The following is a 22,656-nucleotide window of genomic DNA, read 5'->3' on the forward strand; positions in this document are numbered from 1 at the left end:
GTATCTTTTTTATCATAGAATTTTCTAGCCTATTTTCTGTTTACCATACAAAAGGTTTCCCCACAGCCCAATTGTTCTAAGCCCATTTTATAACTGCTACATTTAAGACAGCTAGGTGACCAAGTTATGACAAGATCTAAGGAAAACTGGAGTGCACCAAAATTTAGGTTAATGACTAACACCATTCAATATCTTCAACTTAAAAATCACAATAGAGCCTTCACCAGTGTAACTAAGAGACATACTGACCAACTATCCATCTTCAATCTGAATAACTGAGGGGAAAATAGTTATGACAAAAAGCAACGGTAGGCAAAAGCAAAGAATACATTACTACAACATACTCTTGAGAAAAGAGGGGAGACCTTCATTACCACATTCACTACCCTGAAGCAAAACTTAAGGCCTGAAAGCAAATACAGATCTACTATTAGTACATCTACTTCCCAACACAAGTCCTCACAGCACAAATCCTACGAGAATCAAGAAACATTTGGACAAAGCCCTCTGGCACAAGGTTTTGAGGCCAACTTCTGGTCCTGTGACCCTTGGGCTATCCTGTACAGGGCCAGGAGTTGGATTTGGATGATCCCAGTGAGTCGCTTCCAATTCAGGATAGTCTATGATTCTAACTGTATCCAGAACCACACACAGATAGATTATGACCAAAATTGGTATTCCTAAATAGACAAGATAGTATTATAGAGAATTATGTGTAGTAAGAGTAGTTTCAAAGTGTTAAGGATACCTTTGAGTGTTCAAGATTTGTTTGCATCACATGAAGATATTTAAATCCAGAAATATGAGACATATAATTGTATCTTATCTTTAATCCTTGAAAGATTCATCAAGTCTAAATCAATCACCCCACTTTATTCAAGTATGAAAGGCTTTTTAAAAACAAACAAACAAACAAACCATACACCTTTAAATATCTGCACACCATCTACTCCAAACAACGTAATTACAAAACCCCTTCCAGGAAGAAAGATTACTGCAACAACCTCCACCAAAGAAGACCATTCTTCTAAGGCACAACAACTAGAAGGTAGTGTGAACTTGCACTGTATTTGGATTATGCCTGAAAAACTCCTCAAAGCCCTGAACTACCACACTGACTACCTGAGATAGTGGGTAAGGGGGTACAGGAAGTAGGAACAGACACAGGATCAAAGGGCCCACACTTAAAGCCATTATGCCCAGTACATCAGCACAAGATCCAGCTTCAGTTAAAGAAGAAAACAGGCCTAACATACAAAAAACATGAGACTTTCCACAATGGTCAAGTTACTAGATTGAGCCTAGTTCTTCACACACAAGACTTCCTAGGATTAGTATTTGAGAAATAGTTCTCAGTAAAATCATAGTCAATGAACTTGTCCATTGATGCGCTCATTCTAAAAAAAGCTGACTACCAAAAGGTAAAAAGCAAAGAGACCACAAAGAGAGGCAAGATTACACTCGCATTTGCTCATTTTTCTCAAGCTGCAAGTGTCACAACACACGCTATTTCACAAAACCAGTAATCAGACTTGTTCCAGACAGTCATCTCAAGTACTTCAAAGCTTCCAGAAACTTCCCCTTGATCCCATCAAAATAAATTTACAACACATAGGCAATAGCTACAGTTAAGCTGCAACACTATGGAAACTAGAATCAAGCAGCAGTTAAGAACCCTACAGTACTACACCCTGAATATTAACAGAGTCCTCAACATTCCTCCACACCATCAGGACCTGAAGTGATTTTCCTTGGAAAAGCTTCTAAAACAGACTATAGTCAGTAAAGAGAAATCATCTCCTTTTATACATGCTAGTGATCAGTGAGGTAATGGGGTGGTGAGTAGTTTTCAACCAGGAAAAACAAAGTCACCTCAACATCCAAGTGACAAGTCAACAACTTTTTGTTTTGAGCTTACAGCTAAGTAAAATAGCTTAAAAAAAAAAAAAAGCTGCAATTGAGAAAACAATTTTATCAATATTATTATTGTTAAATCAAATTTAAGCTAATTGAAATGGTGATCCTTCCAACAAATCAGTGCAATGAAGACTGACTCCAGACAAAAACCTGAACAGGCTTCTTGTTTTTTCAAACAACTGGTGGACAACCGGCAATTTTTAGAATATCTGTTCAATTAGGTGAATTTAATTCAGGAGCTTACGTATCAGTAAGCAATTCTAAGATCCCAAAAAGTCCCAGGATTTTAATGTCAACTTCCATTTGTGCAAGACCCAAGTCTGTAAATCAATGCTTAGCACTGTATTGTTTAGAAAACAAAGCAAGACCAGGGCGCAGTTTCCCTTCAATTTATGAGTAACAGAGCAGCCATCTGTATTTTCACAGAACAGTAAGTAGTTTACTTATGCCTCCTGAATCTGACAAGAATTTTACTCCATATCTTAACTCACTTTTCCAAAAAAAAAAGGCAGGCTAATTGGAAGTACCTAAAAAAAACCCCAAAACCACCTGGATTCACTAACTTTTAACAGTGAGTACTCCTCTCACTGAAGCTGTTTTTTCTGTGCACCTAGAAACACAAAGGTCCACCAGCCCAGATGCAAACTTTTGCATATGAAGCCTGTTAACAAAACAAGTGAGTCCTGAACTCTCAGAATGCCAGAACTGAAACCAAGAGGACTGTAAGTTTTCCTGTGGCTTAACTTCAAGAGTACCGCCTACAGGACTAATGCTTAAGTCTTCACCCCACCACAATCTTTGATGTACACTAGTAAATACTAACCAGACTGAAAGCATGAACAGGACTTTGTTCATGTCCTGAACAAAGCATTACAAAGTAATATTTAGCAATATTCTTTTTTTTTCCTAAAAGAAATGTAACTTAAGAAAGCCTTATTACTAAAAATCTTCCAGGTATTACTTAAAAATTGTCTGTGCCAGTTCCTGTTTCCTCAGGCTCTGTGTCAAAACACATAAAAGAGAAACTTGGAAGTAAATGAAACAAGCCAGTATCAGCTGCCTTCAATAACACATTTCCACTGCTTTTTATCATCTCACTACCCCAATACCTAATATACCCTAGCTCTGCATCAAAAACAAAGGATTTGAATGTATTATTAGCGGTTCATCTAAAAGGAACTGTATAAAATTAATCACACAAGAGACTGATTTTGCCTATCATGCACATTACTTTTTTCTACTGCTGAAAATTAAGTCTTTATTACATGTTCAAGCTGAATGCTCAGTAGAAAAATCCCTTCCATTTCCTTTCTGATGGCATTTTTGCAGTCAAAAGTAAAGTGCTCATACTGAAGACCGTGAACAACAGAAAAATATTACAGGAGCAATTGCACATATTATTGAGTTAGCACACCACGTCTTCAAGAAGCAAGTTTGTGCTGAAATAAATACATGATTCTTACTAGTTACACTGCACGTTCCATTTAACGGTAGGCAAAAAAAAACCCAACCCCAAAACCCACAAAACATTAAAGGAAACCCAGAATGACAAGCAGCAATGCAGTTCACATAATCACAGAACAAGAAGTTGGAACAAACCTTGAGGACCATCTAATCCAACCTTTCTTGCCAACAACAGTCTAGGCAAGACAGCCCAACACCCTGTCCAGCTGAATCTTACCTATCCAATGTTGTGGAATCCACCACTTCCCCTGGGAGTTTATTCCAACGGTTGATTATTCTCATTGTGAAAAATTTTCCTTGTGTCTAATCACAGTCTCATCAGGATTAACTTTTATCCATTACCCCACAACTTTTCATACATGTCCTTGTAAGAAAGGAGTCTTCATATATGTTGTAGCTACCCTTTAAATACTGGCTCGTGATGATGAGATCTACAGTGAGCCTTCTTTCTTCAAGGCTGAACAAACCCAGTCCCCTGAGCATTTCCCATTCCTTTGAATTGATTTGTGGCCTCAAGTTACTGAGTCACAATGAGACCAGTGCAAATCTAGCAATCCCTGGCTTGTTTGTGTGCAAGACTCATCCGTGCTGCCATGGAGAAGGTATAGTGAAAATTACACTGCTACTAAACAGCAGTTACTGCACGACGGACCCCAAGTTACCCTGAGCCAAAGTAATTCCAGTGCCAGCATTCACTCTAACTCACAGGCCAGACTGGTCTCTGTGCAAACAGCCAGCGAACTTGCTGGCCAGGCTCTACTCAATCCTAAAATGTAAGCTCTTTACAAAAACCCTTTCTGCAAAAAGATTGTGACTAGTGATGTCATTTAAGCACATTCAATGGGACAATTTGAGCACTTGGCATGCAAAATAGGGTTCAATGATTTTGTGAACATGGTCCTTGGGAACATTACTGCAGAACCCCTTTCTGCAGTTGACTCTGTATTTGGTACACTTACAGAATCTCACAGGATGAGCAAAACTTCCAGACTGCTCCAGTTAAAACATACTTCAAACTCTTTCAAACGAGAGATGATAGACCTATCTATGGAAGATCAGCTGCTACACTATACAGTTAGACTTAGCTTCATCTTAGATACATGGGTCAAACAGACATTACTCTTAAACCCCAAAGGAAACTAATGCTGAAAAAATCATAAGGCAGTTTCACCTTGTGTAAAACAAATAAGGGGCAAAGGAAACAAATACATAAATAAGAAGTACTTTGCAAATTAGAAACATTTGGCAGACACTTTAACCTGTCCCCTTCTGAGTTCTATTACATGCAGGGCACAGCTAGTCGCATCTGGCTTTGATGACAGGAATCTTTCTAGAAATATAGCCTTTGTCCTCAAAGCCTGCACAGAACTTCCCTAATTGCCCTTTCTTTCTCTAGAAATAAAAGGAGACTGCTACAAGCTAAAATGACAAAACAGCAGTAAAAAGAACCAGTATCAAGAGCTGCAGCACTTCAGACCTCTGAATACAAACTGAGCAAAACAAAACTCTGCAAAATTATGTACAGAGACAAAAAAAGTAATACATGGGAGAAGTCAACACTTGAGTATAACTAAAACTGCTCTGTCAAGTAAAAACAGAATTTGCCTTGGCATAATTACCATATTCAGGATCTCTTTGACCTGATTTATTTGTAATATTTAATACTGACATCTTCCCAAATGAATGAAGAGCAAAAAACCTTCCTCCTTTTAGCATTTGAACAAAATTGGTATTACCGCTCTTTTTTCAGTTAATTCTTCCCAACTCCCCAAATACTTCCTATCTGAATTTAAACAGGACAACTTGTGTTCACTTTAGCCCAGTAGACAGACTTCCTCTTAACATCACCCAGCCACTACCATTGACACTAAAAGAGTTGCCAATTTTTACTTCAATTTCCACATAATAAAGTCTCTGTTTTCTTTCAGTTCCCGAGTTTAACCAGTCTCACTGTGATGAAAATATTGTACCTTTAAAATAAACCCTCATTTACCAAACTTTCTATCAAAACATCAAAATGTTTTGGAACTCTTTTCTAAACCATCAGTTCTACCAATATCACTTTAAGCTTTTCTACAATACTGAACTTCACAGCAACAGTTTTACGTATATTTATCTACAATCAAGAACACTGCTGATCTGTATTTCACATCTCCAGATGCAGCTTGGATTCCACCTCATAAACATGCAACAATGCATTCAGCTTTATGAAAAAGAGTGACAGAGAACACAATTCACATTTGTAAATGCCCATGCTACCAGAACATACAAGACAGATCCTTACAGTTTCTGCATAATTTTTTCTGTCTTTCCCACCCCACAAGTTTAATCTGCAAGTAAGTTAGATGTAACCTACTCTTGGATTACTGATATTAATGGAGTGTAAAATCTAATACTGTTTTAGAGGAACTCCAACAGAAAATAAACCACCTGCCTCTCAGATCTGCAAGCTCAATAAATGTGTATCTACACAACTAGACTACCAACTTTGCAATCCCAAAGACTGAGAACAAGTTTGACAACACTTATTGTCTAAGAAAGACATGTTGACTGAAATGTAATTATGCTTTTCCCTTGTGAAACAAAATCCCTCTCAGTTTCCAATTTTGCCTGTGACTGATGACAGGCAACCTAGCTTACAGCTATCCAGGTGTAGTGGGTCGATGCTGGCTGGATGCCAGACACCCACCAAAGCCTCTCTATCACCCCCCTCTGCAGCTGGACAGGGGAGAGAAAATTTAAAGGTCCATGAGCTGAGATAAGGACAGAGCGAGATCACTTATCAAATACCACCACTGGCAGAACAGGCTCAGATTAGAGATACTAAATGAATTTATTATTCACAAAATTAGAGCATGGTAATGAGAAGTAAAATAAAACCTTCAAAACATCTTCCCCCCACCCCTCTCTCCTTGCCAGCACTACCTCCTATACCAGCAGCATAGGAAGACAGGGAACTGGGGTTCTGGTCAGTTCATCACAAGTTATTTCTCTTGCTTCTCTGGAAGAGCCTTCTCCTGCTCCAGCATTAGATCCCCCCACAGGAGACAGTTCTCCATGAACTTCTCTGACCTGAGTCCATCTCATGAGCAACACACCTCTGCAAGCTGCATGGGTCATGCAATTGCAGCATGGGTCACTCCTCCACAGGGTCCTTCAAGGACAGACTGCTCCAGAGAGGGCTCCACTCTCCATGGGTCCTCGATGTGGTCACAGCCTCCTCTCAGGCATCCACCTGCTCCAGCATGGGTGTCCTTCACGAGCTGCAGGTGGATTCTGCATCCTAATAAATATCCACAGACTGCAGGGGCACAGCTACTTCACCACGGGCTGCATGACCAGCTCCAGGGGAATCCCAGCTCTTGTGCCTGGAGCATCTCTTCCCTCTCCTTCTGCACTTACCTTGGTGTCTGTAGAGCTGTTCCTCTCATATGCTCTTACCCTGCCTTTCTCTGGCTGCAATTACAACTGCTCAGTAATTTGGTTTTTTTCTTCTTAAATATGTTATCACAGAGGCATTATTGCCATTGGCTCAGCCTTGACCAGTCGCACATCTATCTTGGGAGCTGCCAGGAATTGACTCTGATGGACATGGACAAAGCTTCTAGCAGCTGCTCAAAGAAGCCACCCTCCTACCAAAGCTTGGCCATGCAAACCCAATACATCATGTTATACTTTTTCTGAACACTGGCATTAAATACAAACACTATTCCAGTGTTCTGAAATTTTCTTGATATACCAGGAGGGTGTTTGTTTTAAAAATGAGCTTTCCTCCTTACAAAGCATGTAGGAGAAGTCCTGTTTCAAAATGTTCATTCCTAGTAAATTTTGCTTTTAAATATCCTCTTTTGTTATTAATGGACTTAAAAGCAGTTCATACAATGTAATCATATACTTTTGCTCCTTTCAGGATTCAGGAAGGAAATTTTTACTGAATACATATTTCTGCACCATTAATAACAATTTTATCATCATCCAGAAGCAGGCTAATACAATTAAAATTCCTTTAGCTTCCAAACACATTTAAGCTTCTTTTAATTTTCTGGGCATGACAACAGAATCTTCCTAACTATCTCCAAGTTTCATCATCTTCTCTATGTCTTAACTAATCTGTACTAATTAACTGCTATCTATTTCAATTCCCATATGCAATTACTTCAAATTCATTTGGACAAGAAGACAGTAGCAATAAGGAACCCCATTCTACCACAGACTGCTGCAATTACACCTCATTTTTACCCTCTTCAATGCTGAACAAACCACATTTGCATCATTTCAGCTAAAGCATGTTCCCTTTCCATAATTTTATTTAGCTTTGTACATGCACCTTTCTGACAAGAAAAACAAATAATCTTGCATCCTGTTCATACTGCTTCAAAGAATCCAAAATAACTACAAACCATTTTTGCTTAGCATACATCAATTTTAGCCTAGCTACTAAGCCTAATGAACCTGAAGCACATAGTGGTAAATGGTACCTAGAGCCCACTTTTCCAATCTTGAGTACAGGTCACACCACTTTACATTCAACAGTGATACACACAGACTCTGTTACGATGCTCAAAAGAGGTCCCAAAATATCATTAATGTAAAGGGTTCAAGTACTTCCAAGCTTCTCAACAGAAGAAGAAGTTCTAAACCAGAACTGAATTTCATGCTAACCACCCAAACAAAGACTAGCTCTAGGCACACTCAACTCCAGTGCCCCTGGGTAGTAGCATCAACTGACACATGGACTGGACAACTCCAGACTCCAGAGCAGAGGATGCTGGCTTACAAATGCATGTTTTAAAGTGATTCAGTAATACAGTGTTAGATGCTTTCATTATATATTATTAGATACTTAATTATATACACTATGAGCATGTACTGTGTGCAGAATTTTATTCAAAATTTACATATAATACATGTCCTGGAAATCAACCCAGTGAAAATCAAAGAGCCTGTTTGTACAAAAAGAACAGATTACATCTGTAGCACTGGCAGGTCTGGAGTCTAGAGCCATTTGCCAAAGGAAGACACTCATCCCGTGCCCTGAAGTGACAGTTTTAACAGGTTATTTAGAGTAATACACAGCAACTGATGTAACAAGCACATAATTTATAAATCAGAAGGCCAAGTATTTGTGCTTTGTGAAAGGTTGAAGATCAGCCTGATCTCTGATCTAACAGAGTCTATTTCTGAGACCTAACTCACTGAACTTATGGTAACTCAAAAGTTACAGAAGGTAAAACTCAAAACTACTAATAAAAAACCAAAACCTGAACATTCTTTTTAAAACTACTACTGATAGCCAAGAAGCAGAACCAAATGGTTATTCTTCAGTTAAGCTGTACAATACATGTACAGAAGTGCACAGAACTATCTTCTCAGTAAAAACTAAGTATGCTCTCAGTACCCAGATCTTTGGAGTTCCCATCAGTACAAACCTAGGGATTCATTCCCTGGGTTTCTGTTTTTGAAGTACTTGAGTTGATGAGAATTGTCATTTTAGGAAGGCCTCACACAGCATTTATATTACAGATCCGTACAATGCTGAAGGACCAAAATTGTATGTCAGGTAAACCTTAGATCATCCAAATAATAAACTAAGAAAGGAAACTAAGTGTTTTAGTCTACACAAGTCACTTAAAGCAGTTTCTGTATGGAATACTGAAGAGAAAACAGAAGAAAGTACCTCTTGTCCAGTAAGAAAGAGTAAGAGATCTCCTTCTTCTTCTTCACACATGTGAATTTGTATTACTGTTCGAATGGCAGCCTCAAGGTAGTCCCTTTCAGGTTCTGGAGTATAGAATATCTCCACAGGATGGGTGCGACCCGGGATAGTTAGAAGAGGACAGTTATCAAAATAGATCTGAAACTTGCCAGCATCTAACGTAGCACTCATAACTATAACCTGTAGATTTGGAGGACAAAAAGTTGCTCAACATTTAGAAGAACTTGTGACATGTTATGCATGCAATATGTCATTTTAAGAAAGTAAATTGTTGACTGTGATACAAGAATGCTTTTATTACCTGAATACAGCACCCTTGTTACAAACATTCCAAAACAATCCAAATGAAATACAAAAGGTTAAGCTACAATTATACTGCTTCCAGGAGCTTCCTCGATACAAAACACATTCAGAATTTCCTAGGGTTAGCCTTCCAATATACATTATCACAGAACAAAAAACAATTATAAGAATCAGATAATAGTAAGCACAGATACTTTATCCAGTATGACTGCAACCAGAACAGAGATGCTTCATCATTACTGACCTTCAAATCAGATCTTTGTCTTACAACTTCCTTCAAAACTCCCATCAAGATATCCGTAGCCAGTGTTCTCTCATGGGCCTCATCAAGAATTATAACACCATAGCGCTCCAGCAAAGGATCATTCATTGCTTCACGAAGTAACATACCATCAGTCATATACCTGAACAAACAGAAACAATTCCAACACACATTCTGCTTATTAGGTTTGATGCAGAATCCTCTTCCATCTTCAATGGGTTGCTTGAACTAAGCTTTTAATCAACTTTTAAAAAGTAGGAACACCAGCAAACTACTTCCAATACTGTAACAAGCCCATTTTAAGTTTTCAAATAGAAATAGACTATAAAAGGAATCTGGGATTATAAGAGGAAAGCTCAAAAATAAACCAAGGGCGAGGGGAAACAAGGTTTAGTAACATTTGGAATAGTTTGTAGATTATTAATGGCAGACTTCCACACCTAAGATCAAGAGACAGGAAAAGAAAGAAGAAAACAGCCTCTAAAATACAAGATAGACTGTTTCTGCAATTGCTCTCTTTCTATCGGCAGATCATCTGTTCACTTCTTGCTTTTCTGCTGCTACATTTCTTTTTCCATATTAACTTTATGCCTAGCCCTTCAACTTGTATGATGAAAGAGAAGACATCTTTTGATAGAAAAGCATTAATCCTTGAACCACACTGTGGTGTTTTTAACTGTGCATTTTGAATGTAATTTGCAAAAGCTGCATTAAAAGCACCTGGTTCCTGGCAGCACAGGAATCTATTGCAGCTAACGAGTAAAATACTCCTGACTATGTGTCCCCGAGCCAGGTATAGGCCAGTTCTGAATCTTCGGAAAGTTCTCTTTACTGAAACGAGCTACTGAACTTCACCAGAAGTACCCTGAGTAGACAACACCACACATAAAACATCAGCTGAATGCACTATAAAGAGAAACTGCATATTTAAGTGCTTTATTACAAATAGCACCTTCATATTAAAATCAGATCACCTTCTTATTCAGATCACCTTCTTTATGGATCATTCAAAATTCATTTCTATAGGGTACAGCAACTTCTTTTAAGAAAAATGAATAATTTCCAACTCTATTCATGCCTCACACCTCAGGTTTCTCTCAGCTCATGCTACAAGCTCCCGTGTCTCTTCCCCACCCAGACATAAAGCACAAATCCACAGTCATTACTCCTTTCATAACTTTGTTCATACCCTACATTACCCTGTGATTTCCCTACCTCCAAGCATGCTGTTACACCTTTACCTGATAGCTGCCATACTTACTTCAAAATGGTTTTTGCGCTACTGCAGTCTTCAAACCGAATGGAGTAACCAACCTCCTGGCCCAGCATGACATCCATCTCATCAGCAACACGCTGTGCCACGCTCATTGCAGCCACTCGCCGGGGCTGGGTACATGCGACTCCCCTCTTTGGGCCAGGTAACGAGCGCATGTAGTCAACACACCATTGAGGGATCTGTCAAGAATAAAATTCAGTGATAAACACACTTCAAATGGTCATACAGAATCTGTAACCTTTGTATTGAATCCAAAGTTACTTAGAATTCCACAGAGGTGTCAACTGCACACACAAAAATATCCAAAGCAGGAGAGCAGACAAGACTAGTTGGATCCAATGCCACTAAATAAAGTAGGCTCTTGTTAAGCATGTACATAATTATCTTTGAAGTTATCAAGGAAGTGCATGGGTTCATAGAACATTTTAGCCCTGTCAGATCAATGCATTTCACAGGTACTTAGCAGCAGCCAACATGCTCCAGAGCAACCAAAATTAAAGCTAACACACTCAAAATTTGAGATCAGTAGCACAGTTAAAGCTTTATAGTAAGCAAAATGTATTGTGTCTTGAAAAATAAAATGCTTGTTAAAATGTTTAAGCAAAAATAATTATTTTAGTAATAAAGAATTGTCTTAGCCAAGAAGTGCAACAAATAAAATGAAAAGATAATTATGTTCATTAGGTTTATTACTGTTCTTTGGAAATTACATAAACGAGACATAAAACACCTATGCTTTCCTTTCTGTGTTAGCAGTTGCTTTATTTGCCAGTCAGTAGTTTTCTGCTTCTATCAGGAATCTGGAAACAGAACTCCTATGGTCAGTAACAGTTTGATCAAGATAGATTATTCTCAATACGTTCTCAGTGTGACACTTTATGTGGAGACATCTCCAGGCCTAACTAGTTCAGGCCTACAAAAGACCAAAAAAATCCACTTGTTCTTAGTAATTACTTTCCAAGTATTCTTAAAAGCACAAAGAGGAAAAGAAAACACACCCTTTATACATTGTAGCAATGAGGAATAAGAGAGAAAACTGTGTAATTTAAACCAGGAAAACATTGGTTCTTCATTATTATATTTTCACAGCAAAATGGACATGAGTTAACAGTAAAACATAACTAGAAGCAGTTGAGTGTAGTCTAAAGAATTTTTAATGAAAAATATACTTCCACTACAGGAACAATAAAGCAAACAATCAAAATATGATAGGAGACTACTAGACTGCTGTGAGGAACTCAAATTTCTGAAAATCATATTCAAAACTAGAACTAATAGCAGTTCTCAAACACTAACAGTAGCAACATGAAACCCTATCCTGTAACATATACATGGCTCCCCTTCTCCGCAAGTCACTACTAACAGCTCAACTAAGTATACTGGTGTATATATAAGTATATAAGGTGAAACTTTTTGACTTTAAACAGAGCAAGTCCTGATATAAATTTTGAACCAGGTTTGTCAGGCCACTGCACCATGAAATAAAACCAATTTAAAAGTGATTTTCCAGTAAACAGCAAAACCTTCAGTACTGGTGTCAAATGAAAGAAAAGGGCTCCACAGACTTCCTTGTGCTCAGCTGATACAGACAAACACCCAAAGATTCTTCCTGTCCAGCTTTCAAAGACATACAAATACCAGTAAAAAGGAGTGTGCCATACTACATTTTTCACTTCAGTCATGTCTGGGAATATACAGAACATTTCTTATCATTCGGCTCTTATGAAACCTAGCCCAAAATTAATTCCACTGACCCAAAAAAAACCCTATACCATCATCAAAACCCCTGACTTTCCTTATAAAAAAGGTCATTTTATCAGTATCAAAAGCAGGAGGAATGGCTTTAGTTAGCATCATTTAGTCTCAAGGACTTTCTCAATTAAGAGATATTTTCAAATGTAACTTCCATAAACACAAGGAGGTAGTGACTATACATACAATGGCCTCTAAGATCAAGGATAAATGGACTAAAGGTTGTTAAAGACTACTTCAAAGTCAAAGGAACGTCATTATTTTAAGGAATACATAGCAAGAGAGTGAGGAGCACCTGCCCTCTCTGGCTTTTTTTGAGCCTCTCCAACTTACTTAAAACTTCCTCAGTTAAAAGCTACATGGTAGAACTGTCGGAATTTTCATTATTTGTGAACATGTATCAAGTTCTCCTGCACACTGCAAAGGACAAGGATTAAGCTAAACTCAGCATCACCTTGCTTCTGGACTTTGCCAAGAAGTCCTGCTGAAGAAGTGGCATCACTTATTATTACGTCAATACACAAAGGAGATGCCACTCTACCATTCTCTTTACCAAACAAAGTGAAACCATTATACCAGAACCACCTATGATCCCAGATTTAAAAGAGAGTGAACACTGCAATTACATTAATAACCCTTTCCTAAAAGAAATATGGCACATCCATTCCGCCACTGAGCCTGTTTCCAGGCATTTAAAAAAATCAGTTAACGTCAAAGATTAAGTTAAAATTACAAATCAAGCCACTGAAGACACTAAATAACTGAAAATGTCTTGGCTTCCAATATACTTCTTCAGTACTTTGGGTTTTAAGTCTACGTGAAACAAGTAAGAAAAGTTTCATCTTCTGTTTTTTCCACTGTCTGTCAAGCATTTCCTGTCCTGGGTGCTCTACAAGACTAATGGGAAAACATGCACATAACCACAGAATCACAAAATGGTTTCAGGTGATAGGAATTTTAAAGATCATCTGATTTCAACAATCCTGCAATGGCCAGGGATGCCGCTCACCAGACTGCTACAAGCCCCATTTAACCTGGCCTTGAACACTTGCAGGGATGAGACACTCAAAACTTCTCCAGGAACTTGTTCTAGCATTTTACCACTCTCACAGAAAGACTTCCTAACACCTAATATAAAACTTCCCTCTTTCAGTTTAGAAGTAATTTCTCCTTGCCCTATCACTATCTGCCCATGTAAAAAGTCACTTTCCATGTTTTTTTCGAAGTCCTCTCTAGGTAGTGAAAGGCCACAATGAGGCCTCCCTGGAGCTTTCTCTTCTCAGGCTGAACAAACCTAACTCTGTCAACCTGTCTAAATAGAAGAAGTCCAGATAATAATCAGAGAAGGGACTTGAAAGGCAGTACCTAACTATCAAAAAGATTATCCACTACTGTATAGCCTTCAACTATCACAATGAAAGAGAAGATATTCATTTTGGAAATAGTATTTTTCAAATGTTGCTTGCTTTTATTAGTATAAAGCTGACATTAATAGCTCATGTACACCTGCAGTTTGAGCATTAAAGGAATTCTTAGCTGCAGAAAAGCATTTATCTTGTTCTGATCAATGAATTTGATAAGAAAAACAATCATCCCAACATGTTTTAAGACAGCAATTGTCCACAAAAAAACGATGTGACACTATCATATGCAAAACTAATTTTTCATTAGGTGGCAGCAGGACAATTTTCAGTGGTAAGTCCCTACAGAGACATTGTCAATTGTTTAAAAATGCACCTGCAACTTCAACGAGTAAATTCAGAGAAAACACAGAAGCTTCCAAGACAGCTTATGTGCTTCTGGTAGCTTAAATTCCATTTTAGGAAAGATGTGTTAAATTACTTAAATCCTTTCAGAAAGTAAGGGTTAAAGTAGCAAGGTAACTCAAGAAAAGCTTTATGCCTGAGGAATGACATTGACACAACCCTTAAACCTTTAAATTTTCAGATCACACAAGAAGTAATCTTGTTTTCATTTAGGCAGCCACCATTTTTTAAGATAATATTCAGGATACTGACTCTCACAAGTAACAACATAATCAAACCTTTCTGAAGAATTCTATACATTCCTGGTCTTGGCTTACACAGTTTCAAAAAAACCAACACATAATGTCGTTAACGCTACCCACTAACTTAACACTGGTTCCTAGAATGTGCAGCAAAGTCCTGCAACTCTAGATATTTCAGGCACAGCTATAAAAGATATCCGATATACTACTATGTCTTTCACATTTTCTCAACATCCTAAATTGTATGACCAAAAATTTACTGACTGTAAGACTTAAAAACAGAAGAATATTTTAGTCTTTATAAAATGGATTGTAGCTAACTTTATTTTCTGCCCATATAAAAGAATTTTATCAGATTACGGAACAAAAAACTTTTTTACATTACTTTTCAACACAGACTTCAAACAGCAAACTAGAGGATAAAGTTTTGAAAAAGTTTGCCCTGCTATAAATACCCAGTTGTTCCTTGTATCAGAGATATTACCTGTTTACTGGCCCTCAAAAATTTTTTAAGGCTTGATGAGGCTCTGAACATCTGTTATCACTACTTTTGGTGCCCAGGAAGACTTTTAAAGCCATCAGTCTACCAAAAAATGTGATTTTTAACTGCAGTACTAAAAAGCTCTACAAGCTCTAAGAAGTTTCAGCACCAAAGAAACACAAGACTCTACCTCTCAAGTTTGAATATCAGCAAAAGCTCATCAGATGTCAGACTACTATCTGACATTTCAATTCCTTCTATCTGTAGCAGCAAGCTTCATAAAACATGAACAAGTTCATACCTTGTAGCTGCCATCTACACAGACAGTTAAATAATTTGGCACCACCACTTCGGTCTGTGAATTAGTACACTTCTGTCACACCATTAAAGCTCTATCTTCCTCAGCCAGAAATCTATTGATTATAAAGCCCTATGGAAGCAGAGGCCCAGAAGCAGTACTGGATTTTTGAAGTGGAAGATGCTGTAAGATTCTCCTCACCTTTTGCACTCATTAAGCAAATATAAAGTTAATCAAATTCATTTTGCTAAGAGTTTGTGAAGTATTCTTACGCAACTGATTTCTCACACACACACCTAGCAACAGCCAGAACCTTTAAAAAAATGCAGTATCATATAGATAAGAACTCACCTGTGTTGTTTTACCAGACCCAGTCTCTCCAACCAGCACAAATGACTGATGCCTGATCAAAATATCTGTAAATCTTTCTTTATATTCCCAGACAGGAAGTTGTAGCCTTTTTTTCAGGATATCGTAATATCGTGGGGTATGTGGTAGATTTGTGAAAGGGTTAATACTGTGTGGAATCATTGCTGGTTTTATAGCTGGTAACCCAGCAGCCGCGTAATATGTAGAATTAGACGAAGGTCGCAGATCTTTTTCCTTGTCCCTTTCTCTGTCACGATCTCTATCTCTGTCACGATCCCTGTCACGATCTTTCGAACGGTCATCTCGGTCCCTGTCCCGGTCCCGATCTTTCCTAAAATGAGTTAAGAGACACAGCAGAAAATGAGACACTTGAATATTTAAATGCAGAGGAGGATTTTTAATACAATGCAACTCTAAAGGTGCCCACTGTAAAATGGATACAAACCAAATCTTTAAAATCTTGCAGGCAGCTACCTGAAAGGATAAGCACCAAGGAGTAACAACAGTATATATGATGCATACTCAGCATTAGCTATACACAGCTACACTTATTGTACCTAAACACTACAACAACTCCTCTCATTACAGGCAAGGCTGAATAAAGCTGTCACATGGAGAGATGAACGTTTTATCTCCCCTCATCTAATGATTAGAATCAGCTGTGCAATGTAGATGTCTCTCAGATCTCCCCTTCCCCACTTGCTGCTGCAGAAAAATAAGGGAACACTATAACATAAAGGAACAAAAGGAATAAAATAAGGGAACACTAAATAGTTTTGCCTCCTACCAAAGGAATTATACTCATCCAAAAAAAACTAAGATAATAAGCAAGCTATGGAAGGAAAGTTTGATTTTATTCTTCCACAATTACTGTGTAGGTTTTTTTTATTTTTTTGTTTCAAGTCTTAAACACAATTCTGACTCAATCAACTTTGATATACAGGTTGTTGAGTCTGGAACTTAAGACTTAAAGCCAGCCACTACAGTTCACAGAATCAGAATAATTTACGTTGGAAATGACCCTTAAGATCATGGAGTTCAACTGTCAACCCAACACTACCAAGCTGTACAGTATCTTCTCCAGTACCACTTCCTACCACACACTTAAACAGGATTTATGTATTCACATTTGTTCCAAATACTACATAGAAAAATTCACTGCATGTGCAAAAGAAAAACAGTATTCTCAAACTCTGACCTCAGTCTGAGAGTTTTTGATTCTGTAAGTCCACGTACTTGTTCTTGCACATAAATCCACTCTTCCTACAAAAACACCCACAAAAGAATCCATAGTTTGACCAAAAAACTACAGCTACATGCTTTTAATAAAAATTCCCAATTCAGGATTTTGAAACAAGCTCTGCTTTATAAAAACAATCCATCTCATTTAAACAAGATCAAGTTAAAAAGATTAGTGGCATCTTTGCCTGCAAAACTGAGGATATCCTCAGCTTTGTCTCTTTTTGTGCATTAACTGAAATCCCATCAAAAAGGCAAAACAACAAACTAAGTCAACACCAGCTTTATACTAAGTGCAGACATAAACATTTCTAGGAATATAAAGCAAAAAAAAACCCTCACCTCCTTCTTCACCAACACTCAGGCATGTCTAGAGACCATGTCCAAAGAAAACTCTTGCCAACACTCCTCTCCACAGCTTTTTTTGTTTTAAACATGCATCTGGCATTCAACTGTAACTACTGAAATAATACCAAATTCTGATTTATAGAAAAGATGCAGTAACCAAGATTATATTAGTACTGATTCTGTAAATTTTCATTAAAAATGAAAAGTGCTTTGGAAAAAACCACCAGCACTCTTGTATAAATGAATGTAATGCATGCAGCCTTTTTATTTCCCCTAAGTACTTCAATATATCATGACAGCAGAGGTCATATTAAGATTTTTTTAACATGACTTCTTTTAACATAGACTCATTGAAAATAAAGGATTACAAAGCATACTGTAATTCTCCTAAAGATTCAGACGCTGAGTAATTTAAAAATTAATACCCTTTCTAGGGCATTTCTTTAAATCTATACTCTAGCTTTAACAATACTTCTAACAGTCAAATACTGTACAAGCTAGAAATCTCTTCCTGCTGTAAAATGCCAGGCAGATATTGCAGAACCCAACAGGTTCACATTCTCCATATGGAAGCTACCCCTAGGAACTAGGCTCCATCATGCTACTCGGAAAGGTGTAGGAGTCTACCAGCATTTATCAGTAACAAAGCTATGGACTTGGCTGATGAGCTATTCACCTTCTAAACAGATGCAGGTATATCAGGACATGCATGGTCAGACAGTAACATCACTGGCAGGAAAAAGAAATAAAGGTGTAAAAGCAATTCAGGAATGATAAAGCCAGGGTAAAATGTAACAACACACTTCACTAAAGGTAGAAGAAGTCACACTACTAATGTGCAGGTTTGTTTTGGGTTTTTTGTGCATTCTTTTGTGTATGTGCGTTTCTAAAGGATTTGTATCCTTCACTGATATCCACTTAAAGTGTGAATAAACCACACCAACAAAATCTATTCCTCAACCTTTACTTAAACAGTATTACATCAGCAGCTTCTGCATTGCAGACCATCAAGTATACCTTCCCCATAGCTTCAGCCCCCATGAAGCAGCCCTAGTGCTAAAACGAATAGATCCCCACTTCCTACCCTTCCCATGCGTCAGTACAAGCATTTCACCAGCCTTGTAAAGAACCAGCCTTCCCACCAGCATTAATTTTAACATGGATCAGTATCTCTGATCTATCCTCCTAAACACTCCCTTGTAGCATTTATATCCTGTGTTGGTAGCTACTTGTGTGGGCTTGAAACAAACAAAAATACAACCTCATGAATAAAAATCAGATTAAATGGACTACAAATACAATCTATCATGGAAAGTACCATTAATCCCCCATTTCTCAGTTTCTTCAATGAACTCTTACAGTTTTTTAATTGTACAAACAGAAAGGAAACTTATCAAGCTCTATATACGTTTCAGAAGTAAAAAAACTATTAATGTGCTAATAAAAGGAGTTGAGTCTGTTTCTTATTTTCAAAAAGCAGAAGAGAAGCAGGGGCAACCAGATCCTACCATAGAAACATTACAACATACAGCATGCCTTCTAACTTACTCTCTAACACTTACACAGCAGCACTTTCTTCCCCTAAAACTCTTCACCAGTCTCCCATTATTACTGAAGCTTAGAAGACACACACTCCCCTGGGCAACAAGCAAAAAGACAAATGACAGTTAGGCTGCCATATTAATTTCCTTAACCTTTAAAAAATGTGGCTTGGCAGTTCTTCACTTACAAACCATCACATTTTACTTGCTTTTTCGTTATTGCACAGAGAAAACAGAACTCAAAAAAATTAACAGTAAAATAATACCTTAACCACACTCGTCTTGTGACTGAAAATAACAGCCTCCATTAACAGATGGCAGTTGGGATCTTTTGCTCTGCTTTTAAGTAAAAAAGTCTGGTCTGCCATTTGCTTTTACTTCCTTACATTCACACATATAACATATATGAACATGAAAGAAGCACTATAACAATCAAGTTAAATAATAGTGCTTTTTTTTGGTAAAAAAACATAAGAACAGAAACAAAGACTCAAGGCAAACTACTGATCATCACAGTGCAAGTGTAAGCCCGTCTAACAGATCATCTGTATTTTTCCCCATTACTAAACACGGCAATAGTTGATGCAAAAAAAGCAATACAGCTAAAGGAATTTCTGTTCTATACAGAAATCAACCAAGTACAATTAGGCTGAATGATACATCCCACTAGATCACTAATTGATGTTACACAATTCAAATATATTTGAGAAGAAATTAACATATTTTAAAATAGTATGTATGTAATTCACAAAAGCACTGTAACCAAAAACCTTTAAAACAATTTCTGTTTTTCCAAACTGTTTTATATTTCACAAACAATACTTCAAGTCTGGAAGAAAACAGATGTCATGCAGATGTTTAAGATTATACCAACCATTACAAACCTGTTGGCCAGGTAGTGTCCATGTGCCACTGCTGCTGTGTAGATCCACCCACACCAACAGAGGCCTCCATTCAAGAGGAACTAAAAAAATACTGATTCACTTGGAGCACCTTTCTTATTCTCCAGTTTGGAAGTGAGACACACTACTGTTCTGAATGTGAAGTGGTAACCACGCAATGAGCTCATCCAGCTTAATCCAGCTCCAAAATCACCTAAACTGCAGAAAGGCACTCTCGGCACAGAGGAAGACAGGTACACACACGCTTTTAACAAGACTCCACGCATCTTCCTTACGGCCTTGCATAAGCTGCAAAACTACTCGAAAATAAACCAACCATACAACATTAGTATGACTCTTGCTACGTGAATTAAGATTCCAGGTCATCTAAGAAATAATCATGCTCAGGAATTATGCTTACAGTGAGTTCTTCTCAGTCCTATACCATTTAATGCTTTTACCAGCAGAGGAGGGGACAAAGAAGGGGCTCGAGACCAGCATTTCTACAGCTTTTAGGTGCCATAAAAGTCAATGTCTTCTAGTTTAACACTGGTGGGAACTCACTGCAATACATACAAAATGGTAAGACCAAGAGTTCAGAATGACATTACATGACCAGTAAAAACAATGACAAATAAAGCCACTCCAAAACTATAAAACCCACCAACATACAAAAAAGGAAATACTGACCTGTGATTATCTTTACAACCAGCTGTAATAGTCATAACCACATTTAAATAACGCCCAGTTTTGACATAACCACTTGATAATTTTTCAAAAGCCTCTACATACAGAAAAGCTATATATGTACAACTTTTCTGTAGCCTAGAGCCATTTCAATCTCTGGGAAATCCTACAAAAATGCACTGACTGAGACAAATTGCTCAATATATTTTTTAAAATGTGATTATTATGATCCTACAGACAGGAAATAATAATTTAACAATAAATTTTTCTTTTGTTTAACTGAGAAAAATGCATCAAACCCTAGGGGCTAAAAACTGAAGCTGTACAAGCTTACCTTAAAAAAAGGCAAGTTTTGCAAAGACTGTTTATCAGTTAATATTAACTGCTACATTAGACTTGGAGTGATTGCAACCGTTGAGAACAAACTGAAGGATTTTTCTCTAAACAGTCCAAAACAATGCTGATGGACTTTAGTAATTGTTTAATTCACGGAAGTCTCCCGTGCTCCATAAAGAAGGCCAGACTAGATAAACACTGCATTTCTTTGTATTCCTTGAAACGTCAGAAATTTATTTTAAAGAGCCGCCTGCCTTTCCTCCCCCTCCTGCCCAATTAGAGGGGAAAAGATTATGTAAAGAGAGCTCTAAAACAACGCTGAATTTAAGCATAGCACTAGTGCATTGTCTGTGTTCCTACAATTACATTAACCTCAAAAAACACATGCTGAAGTGTGTGCAGCACAGTCCTAAAACTTCAACCTTCGCAAAACTAAGAAAAAAAAACCCACTCCCTTTCCCCCTACCTCAAACCCCTTCTCACCATCGATTACTACTTCAAGCCAAGCACATCACCAAAGGTGACTGAGTGAAAGACGTTAACAAAGGAACACCAGCGCAGGCACTAATAACACGGGCTGCACACAAACCTCCCGTTCACCTCTAGGCCCACGTCTACCAGACCTTTCAAGCCAGAGAATAAGTAAACAAATACAAAGGAAGGGTGGAGAGGGAGTGGGAAAATGAATAAAAATATGAAGGCGAAGAAATGCAAACAAAGCGTGGCGCGGGGGCGCGGGCCCAGCAGCGCGCCGCCCCCGCCACGGGCGCCCAGCCCAGCCCACTTGCCCAGGCGGCTGGGCCGGCGCCTTCCTCCCTTCCCCCTCCCGGCGCCGCCGCACGAGGCGCTCCCGCCGCCATCCGCCCCCCAGGAGGGGCCCGCCGGGCGGGGCGGCCGATACCGAGCCAGGCCCAGCGCTCCGGGGAGCCGCGAGGCTTCGGGGCCTACTCGGCCGAGGCAGCGCCGCTGCGGCCTCTCTCTGCCTCGCACGGCGGCCGCACCGCGCCCCGGGGAGCTCCAGCTCCGGAGGGGCGGCCGGAGGCGGGGGTGGGGCGCGGATGGCGCGGGAGCCGCCGCGATCCCCCCCACCCGCCCCGCCGCGGGCCGCGCCTCCTGCGCCACCCCTCACCCGTCGGTGGTGCGTTTCTTGCTGGAGCTATAATCGTCGCCCAGATCGAGGCGATGGCGCTTGGACATGGCGATGGCGGGCGGGCGGTCGGTCACGTCTGGCGCTCGGTCCGTCCGGGTGCGGCGGGCGGGCGCTCTGTGCTCCCTCCCCGAGCAGCGGCGCGGCGAGGCACGGCCGACAAAATGGCGGCCGGAAGGAAGCGCCGGGACCGCGCGAGGCGCTGGCGCGCGGGCCCGGTGGCCAAAGCCTCCCCTGGGCGCCAGCCCAACGGCCCCGCCCCTCCGCGCGCGCTCCCGCGGCGACGCGAGGGGACCGGGCCGCGGCCCTGCCGGGAAAACCCTGTCACAGCGTCAATGGATCACGGGATCTCCGAGGTGGAAAAGACCCTTAAGATCATCCAGTGCAACCGTCCACCCAGCACTACCACTGTAACCACTAAAGCACATCACCCAGCGCCAGATCTAAACACCTCTTGAACACCCCCGGGGGTGGTGACTCCACCACCTCCCTGGGCAACAGATTCCAGTGCCTGAGCACCCTGACAATGAAAGATTTTTTCTAATATCTAGTCTGAATCTCCCTTGTTTCAGCTTGAGTCGATTTCCTTCGGCCCTCTCGCTGCAGGTATAGCTGAAGAGACCAGATCCCA

The 22,656-nt window shown here is 39.3% G+C and overlaps 1 protein-coding gene across 1 annotated transcript in view; it reads right to left on the reverse strand.

Annotated features, from left to right (window-relative positions):
* The window catches only part of DHX15 (DEAH-box helicase 15), a 44,533-nt gene extending 22,329 nt beyond the window's left edge, over positions 1-22,204 (reverse strand). Inside the window, exons 1-5 of the mRNA XM_005517799.3 lie at positions 22,008-22,204; positions 15,829-16,177; positions 10,924-11,117; positions 9,645-9,804; positions 9,059-9,277 (exon numbers count right to left, since the gene is read on the reverse strand). Coding sequence (XP_005517856.1) covers positions 9,059-9,277; positions 9,645-9,804; positions 10,924-11,117; positions 15,829-16,177; positions 22,008-22,075 — 990 coding nt within the window. The 5' untranslated portion in view covers positions 22,076-22,204. The remainder of the gene's footprint in view (positions 1-9,058; positions 9,278-9,644; positions 9,805-10,923; positions 11,118-15,828; positions 16,178-22,007) is intronic.
* Between the last annotated feature and the right edge of the window lie 452 nt (positions 22,205-22,656).

Source organism: Pseudopodoces humilis, chromosome 6, assembly GCF_049639895.1.
Source record: "Pseudopodoces humilis isolate 2021_Gansu_Grassland_sample_001 chromosome 6, ASM4963989v1, whole genome shotgun sequence".
In the NCBI taxonomy this organism is placed as follows: domain Eukaryota; kingdom Metazoa; phylum Chordata; class Aves; order Passeriformes; family Paridae; genus Pseudopodoces; species Pseudopodoces humilis.